Source organism: Dendrobium catenatum, unplaced genomic scaffold (genome assembly GCF_001605985.2).
Source record: "Dendrobium catenatum unplaced genomic scaffold, ASM160598v2 fragScaff_scaffold_315, whole genome shotgun sequence".
NCBI classification, from domain to species: domain Eukaryota; kingdom Viridiplantae; phylum Streptophyta; class Magnoliopsida; order Asparagales; family Orchidaceae; genus Dendrobium; species Dendrobium catenatum.
In genome coordinates, this window is record NW_021318777.1 from 475,124 (window position 1) to 483,398 (window position 8,275).

At 35.7% G+C, this 8,275-nt stretch overlaps 1 protein-coding gene across 1 annotated transcript in view; it reads right to left on the minus strand.

Moving 5' to 3' along the window:
- The window catches only part of LOC110115834 (inner membrane protein PPF-1, chloroplastic), a 16,148-nt gene extending 10,235 nt beyond the window's left edge, over positions 1-5,913 (minus strand). Inside the window, exons 1-3 of the mRNA XM_020849211.2 lie at positions 5,400-5,913; positions 5,134-5,244; positions 3,459-3,533 (exon numbers count right to left, since the gene is read on the minus strand). Coding sequence (XP_020704870.1) covers positions 3,459-3,533; positions 5,134-5,244; positions 5,400-5,735 — 522 coding nt within the window. The 5' untranslated portion in view covers positions 5,736-5,913. The remainder of the gene's footprint in view (positions 1-3,458; positions 3,534-5,133; positions 5,245-5,399) is intronic.
- Positions 5,914-8,275: the final 2,362 nt, after the last annotated feature.

The following is an 8,275-nucleotide window of genomic DNA, read 5'->3' on the forward strand; positions in this document are numbered from 1 at the left end:
CAGAGACTAAAAAATTTATCCTTCGAAATCCAACTATTACATGCATCACATCATCGGTAGGACAAGGTAAGTCGCATCCCTTCATAATAACCGTCATCCTTCGCAAAGTTTTCTGGCAAAAATTAGTGCACAGAAAATGTTGAATTACCCAAGATTCAAAGGCATCTAAAAAAACGTACAGAGAAGTTTCTTTCAACGAAAGGATTGCTTTTTGGTGTAGTATCGGAATGTCATATGTGATCAATGATTCAAATAAACATAATTATTTATTGGCCACTGTTTTCCTAGCGTATTACTTTTTACAGAAAACTACAAGTTGTTTGAGAATTCACAGTACTCCTTCAAGCATGATAAGTATTGATTTATGCTTGTTGATCAATAAATACAGAAACAAAAAAAGTCAAATAGTTCAACAAACCATAAACATTGATACACATTGTTGACCTCAATAGTCGCTCTGAGATCTACTCGACCAAACAAGACGAAACGGCAATTAGAAAATGTGACGTCGTGCAAAAGCTTCTAAAACACATTGAACAAAAGTCGAAATCGCCCAAACTGCATCCATTCATGAAATGGGCAATGCTGACACAAGATAGACAATTGAAACAGTTAAGATCGGCGCTCATATCACTTGACATCTTCGCACACAAAAATAAAAAATTTTGATCATATTAGGTGATGATACGGCGCCGTGTTTGCACAAGCGACAAAAATAAAAATTATATATATATATATATATATATATATATAATGTAAAATAACCTTCATTTCTTCCCCATTCCACCTATTCTCTGTCTCACGTCATAACCACGCTTGAGCCGCACAAACTCTCCATTTCTCGCACATCTCCGTACACTCAACCAACATCCTCCCCCATCTCTCATCAACTCTCTTCTTCCCTCACCCTTTCGCAATCTTACTTGCACTCTCTCCCCCTCTTAGTTTCAGTACCACCAAAGTCGCACCCATCCATGCCAACACACTCTGTGTTCATATCTTGTGCACGACGTTGCTTGTGTGAGAGGCTGAGAGCGTGAGGGCAACCCTACACGTGCAATCTGCCTTCCCACAAACCCCGTAGTTGAAGCTTGTTGCCATTTTCCTAGCCCACCAGCCACTCACTGTCATAGTTGACGAACACCCTCCCCTTCATTCTCTCTCTCTCCACTTTCTCAAAATCTCCTCCATTATCCATCTCTCTCATCATTCATTCATTCTCTCCAATACTCTCTCTACACCATCTCTCTCACTTTATATCTTCTCTAAATTATCTCCCTCTCTTTGTCTCTCTCTCTCTAAATTCTCTCCCTCTCTTCTCTGTCTCATTATCTCTCTTATTCTCTCTAGCACACACTCTCTCTCAAACTTTCTCACTCTCTCACTCTCACACTTCTTCTATCTCTATCCTACTCTTATTCTCTTTCTTGTCTCTCCCTCCACACCCGTTCTCTCTCTAATTCTCTCCCTCTTCAGCTCTCTAATCCTCTCTCTCTTCTCTCACTTCTCTCTCTCCTCTCTCTCTCTAAAGAGAGAAGCATAATCTTAAAAAAAATAAAAAAGAATAAAAAAAGACCATAAGAAGAAAAAAAAAACAAAAAGAACCTTTAAAAAGGTATAAGCTTGCAACCTTTAAAAACCTCTAAAATCCCAAATGAAATGTGTTCGGACCGATGAGCAAAACCAATGCATGCTTTTCATAGTTGCAGGAGGAAACTCGTAAAGGACATTCGCAATGCAACAAGTAAGTCATGTCTGCGCTTTTCATAGCACGAAGGGGTAAATTTAGGTACATATGCGCATCTTTTTTTATGTGATTGAGAAATATCGCAAGTTACAAAAAAAAACTAAAGGCCCATGCATGTCTTTCTTAACTAGTGAAATAGAAGACCCCGGTAGCGATGTCTAATAACACTGATCATGCATATCTTTTTTAGCGTGGTGGGAAGGCCTAGCATTCCTTCTGATGCCCTCTACAAGAGAGAGACACCAGTATATTGTCTAAATTTACACTAATAGGGGACCTAAATAGGATAAAATAAAATAAAAATGGACACATTGGGAAACTACAATGACATTAAGTTGAATGTGAAATCCCCAAAATAATTAAATGAGAATAAAAATTGCAAAAAAGAGCAATATTAGACTTACGGGGGACTTGTAATGAACTCAAAAACTAGCCAAAGATGAATAAATAGAACCTCATCCCCGCTCCTAGAACTTTGATGGACACGTAAAAGTCCTTAAAAGCACACCAGACAAATTGAACTTGTGATGAAGATGAACTAGAGGGCTACCCTATTTATAACACAAAAAATTGATTTCCCATGGAACCCACCCAATTAAAATCCAATTATATAAAGACAATAAATGATAGGTGTGAAAAATGTGCTAGATTTCTTATCCATAACACTCATAATCAAATCTGCAACATACATACAAGCGGACAAATGCAAACAATAATAGAATTAAAATGCGAAGTCACAGGTATGATACAACAACAACACATTTGAATAAACAACTATCACATAGAACCTTTACATATCTCCGACAAATGAGTCGACATGAATGTCTCTAAATAAAGTATACCCATAACTAACTTGGGCTAAACAAATTGCACGGGGAAGGAATACAGGGTTATTCATTCAAATTTCAAGTAGTATGGTAGCAAGGGCTTCCATGCAACAAAATCCAAAAGCACAAGCACCCGCATTGCTAATTGATTTGGCATGGCACAAAAAGCAATGAAAATGCACATTTCTGCAAGTTAATAGGAAAGCAGCATGTAATTGTAAGTGACTCCCAATGAAGTAGTACCAGAAAAAGCCTTATATGTTAGAATTACACTAAACTCATCATAGTTCTTTTCTTTTCTTTTCTTTTCTTTTTTTTTGGTGAGAAAGTTAAGTGCCAATGCTCAAATATTATGTAGGTGGGATTTGATCTCAAGACCTAAACAACAACTTTAAAACTATTTACCAATAAAGCTTGCTATTACCTACACCCGTTGTATTTCCTCCGCTCACTTCCTCAAACTATTGTTCACTATGCTGCTCCAAAAAGCCCACAGCTCCAAAATTGCTAACAGAAAGTATATTCTAGCAAAATGTACGCAAACTAAGGAAAAAAATGCCCTTCTAGAGCAAGTTCATAACCAGCCCTTTGGTTATGGACCAAGAAAAAAAAAAGAATTGCACATAGACTGAATTTGAATATTAGAACACCTCTTTCATTTTCCTCATCCATCAATTTGGACTTACGCACCAACTTCCATATGTCTTCACCAAATTGTGCCTTCTCTTCATTCACAGAACCTCTCACGACTTACAAGAGTAAAAATCCACAGAAAATGAAAAGAACAAAAAGGTCATTACAAAAGAGCCTGATCCTGAAGCATGAATAAGATTTTCATAAAAAGGGAAGCTAAACATGCATGAGCAAGAGGGTACAGAACAAACCTGGTTGCCTGCATATCTTTCTTGGATAGCCTTGATCTTTGGTTGTAAATTTTGCATGGCCAATGTTGATTCCACCTGAACAGTAATAAGAGTAGTGATAATTTGCAGCATTATTGATGTTAGTTTTCTCCATCTAATTATTGTGAATTTTTCTGTTAATATCTGGTTCTGAAAATAAGCAGACATGGTCAATTCAAGAAATCTTGATGCATAAATATCACGCAGCAGATGAAAGAAATGAAGCTACCAGAAAATTATGTCTATAAGCCCTTAATACAAAGATTTGTGTGCCCTCATATACAGAAACCTTAAGTTTACAGAAATACATTTTCAAAATATTTAACTACAAGCAAATAACCTTAGACATCCTTAACAAACATTGGTATGAACTAACAAGAAAACCAAAAAATTAGGACTGCATGAAGTTAATTCTATTTAGCCTTTAATAATAAGCATTGCATTCCCTCATAGAGGGCAGACAAGTTTTGTATTTCCAATATAAATTTTACCAAGGGGCCAACTGATAGCATGCTTTAACCTGGATTTTGCAAGATTTAACATGAATCAGTTCAAATTGAATTTTTGAAATACCTAAATCAAATTACTCACTAAATAATGGATTTACACAATTTATGTGATTTTGTGATATCCACTACATGGTTTTCTCCATTCTCCATTTGGGGAGAGTTGGAGACTATGGTAGGCATTCAAGCAATTGTGAGCAAATTCTTTGCGAGTAAGATCACGGTCAAGGCCAACGCAAAGTTGTTCAATAAGTTTAAAGAGTTGTTTTTTGGTGAGTGGGAGGGACCACAACATGGAAGCAATTGACTACGTAAATGAGGGGAAGTAGGTCTTTTTATGAAGTGGGGGAACTAATCGGTATTTTGAAAGAAAAGATACACTGGCCAACAATATTGATCAGTTTTTTTACCAGTATGATCGTTATATAGTGAGCAAAGTGGATATACATCACTAGCAGCAAGAGGGTAGGTGTCCAACCAAGTGTGGTAGTGTGCTTTGCAGTGTGGCGTGGAAGTAGGGAATGATGGGGGGGAGAGAAGTGAAGAGAAATAAGATGGGAGGGAGGGTATACTCAAATTACTTTTTTTTTGTTTGCACTGTTATGATAGCAAGTTTAAATGTCAAATGAGTGGAGAAAGAGTGTGTTGATTTCTAAGAATAAAGATGATGCACAAGAGTGCAAATTATAGAGAAATTAAGTTAATGTGTCATACATTAAAATTATGGGAGAGAGACTGAGCATAGGTTACGACATGATACTAATGTTTCTCAAAATCAATTTGGATTCATGCAGGGTAGGTCTACTATGGAAGCTATACATTTATTGAGAGGATTTATGGAGAAGCATAGAGAGAATAAGAAGGATATATTTATTTATTTAAAAAAAGCATATGATAAAGTTCCAAGAGAAGTGCTTTGAGAGTTCTAGAAAAGAAAAGAGTTAATGATGTTTATATTTAAATCATTAAAGTTATATATGCAGGAGTTGTTGCTTGTGTTAAAATACAAGGTGGTTTGATTCAAGCCAATTAAGACAAACTCACACGCATCACATTCTCAAGCCAAAGCTCAAGCGTTGTTTCATATCCTAAATCCAGTAACAGAAACCAAACTAATTTTCCAAGATGTAGATGAGAATAAAACCATTCACCTGCTTCTTAGTCAGAGGAAAGGTTGCCGCTTTCACAATAACAGTAAGCAATATGATTGCAAAACCATAGGCATACGGCACATGAACAGAAGAAAGCCCATCCTTCAGAACCTGCAAATGAATTGAAGAAAATAAAAAACCAATCATTAAAAAAAAGCAGATTTACCCCCCAAACAAAACTCTCCCCCTTTAAACCTAGGCTCAAACTAGCTCCAATTTCTCTATTCGGAGACTAAAATAAAAAGCAATGAGAAATACCAAATTACCTTCAGAACAACTTCCATGGCGTCTGAGATAAAACCAAACCAACCCCCGTTTTTCTGAGCCGCCGCAGCAGCTGTCGTTTCAGACGTAGAAGGATCCGCGGCCACCACAGCGTCCGCCAACGTGAAGAGCAACCCCTCCATCCTCGAAGTAATTCCGCCCAAGTCAAAAAGGGAATCAAACCCGTTTGGTTGAGGAAAATCCCCGAGGCTCATCCGAACCCTAGCAACCGCTCGCTGGGGCCTCGAAAGCGGAAACCCCTGTCTGCCATGGCGAACATGGAAGGGTAAAGGGGTAGCGAGGAAGTACGCAGGGCAGATAGCTAGGGATTTCGCCATTGGGGAAGATTCCGTTTTCTTCTAGGATTTTGCTTCCATGAGAGAGTAGAAATTGGGAGGGATGAGGCAGGAAGGCGTCGTGCACTCAACAGGCAGAGAAAGATTTGCACTTTGCGTTCCGTCTCTTACAGTTATCCGATTCCGATATTTTGTTGTGAGGCGGCAAAATTGGCTTAAATGGTAAAGATCGCTATGTTATTGTTTTTTCATGGTCATGGCACCGAAGGAATCAAAGATTCAAACCCAATTGAACCAGAAATCATCACTTGCGGGCTCCGGACAGCTCTATTGACTCCAATGAAATTGTGATATATGAATTGAACACGTGAATGCTTAATATATTTTACTTTATTTTATTTTTTCTTGCAAGCTCGATTGAGCCAACTCAGAGGAGGTAATTTTGATTTTTGAAAAAGTCCTTCACTGTCCAGTTCAAATTTAGGGTTTAGAGTTGCCGCTCTTTTTTAAGTCATGAAGATGAAGATTATTTTGGAGGATGATGTTGCATTCTTCAAGAACATGACATGCCCATAGGAATCGGAGGCCAAAAGGCGGTATGCAAACGTCCATAAAAGACTTTAAGTAGAAAAAATTACAGCCAACCATGAAAAGTTTACGGTATGAAATGGATGTTACTTTGGTTGGAGGTGTTGTATGTTTCAACTTATCAATAAATTTCAAAATCCTCCCAATTTTTTGGGGTTCCTATAACAACACAATGTACAAAAGCTTGTAAACAATCAATACATTGTTAATATGTATTGATTGTATACCATCTATGTAATGATTGTGTATTAACTGTGTATTAACTATGCACAAGAAGTTGTGTATTGATATGTAATAGCTTGTATATATTGTGTACAAGCTATGTGTTGATTGTGTATTGGCTGTATACAAGCTATGTATTGATTATGCACAAGTTGTGTATTGATGTGTATTGACTATGTATCAATTGTGTATTGACTATGTATCAATTGTGTATTGACTATATATAAGATGCATATTGACTGTATTGATGTGTGATAGCTTGTACATATTAATTATATATTGATTATATACAAGCTGTGTATTGACTATATAAAAGTTTTGTACTGACTGTGTATTGACTAAATACAAGTTGTGTATTGATTGTGTACTGATGTGCGAGCTTGTACACATTTATACAAGTTATGTATTGGCTATGTATAAGTTGTGTATTGATTGAGTATCATCTATGTACTGACTGCCAGACTGTGTACCAACTTTTAGCCATTATCTATTGATTATGTATTGACTCTTTACAATATGTTAATTGACTTTTTATTTACAAGCTGTGTATAATTATGTACCAGCTTTTATTGATTATGTAGCATCTTCTACACACTACGTGTAAGTTGTGTACTGACTTTATACAATTGTATGTTGAATATGTATTGATTGTGTACAATCTGTGTATTTATTATTTATTTACAAGCTATGTTGTGATTGTGTGCCAACTTCTAAACAGGGTGTGTATAAAGATGAGAAAGAGGTATCTGATGTGTACTACAATTATGTCTATAATGATGATTTTAGTGTTCGCAATGATCATCACATTTACTGGCCAAATTTGAAAAAATAAAATGCAAGAATTTTGTCTGTTCAAAATCTAGTTTCAAGAAGGGTCTAGATTTTAATTCCTAAATAAATTTTTGAAAATTGGAGACCATAACGGGTTGTCCAGCTATGATTAGCTTTGTAGTGGATAAAACTGGGTATTAGAAAGTACAAAAATGTATTAAAAAATCACAATCATGAATTGGCTAGACAAGAAGACCAACTTCTACTTTGATTATGTAGGAATATGGGTGATGAGAAAGCATCAATTTTTAAACCAATGACAAAAGTCGGGATAAGAATCGTTAGTAGATTTTTCAACCTTATCGATGAAGTTGGTGATATCGAAAATGTTAGATTCTCTAAAGAAGGGGTGCATATAATTATATTTTAAAAGAGAAAAGAGCAAAGAGCATAGTGAATATGGAGACACTAATTTGTTAATTTCAAGATAGACAAGTTGATGACAGTTTGTTTGCATGAGAAGTCCAAATTAATGAATTTAATAGATTATTAAAAAAAATTTGGGTTGATGGAATAGAAAAGATAGATTATGACTATTTTAGTGATGTGATAATTTTTTATACTAGTTATATACTTAATAAATATAATTTAATTTGTGCACAATTTGTCGGAGTTAATAATCATTAGCAGAATATACAACTTGGGGTGATTTTTCTATCAAAGAAAATAATTGAATCATTTATATTGTTGTTTAAAATATTTATACGAATAATGAGTGATAAATATCAAATAATAATATTTATTTATCAGGGCCAAGCAATGACTAGAGTCGTAGAAGTTGCATTATCTTAGACACATCATAGACTATTTCAATGGCACATTTGTAAAAAGATTTCATCAAAAGTCTGTTGTTTCAATAGCAATAACAAGGTCAAATGACTATTTTATAAGTGTTTGAACATGTGTGACTATAAGGTGGAGCCGAAGAAAATATGGGCTGA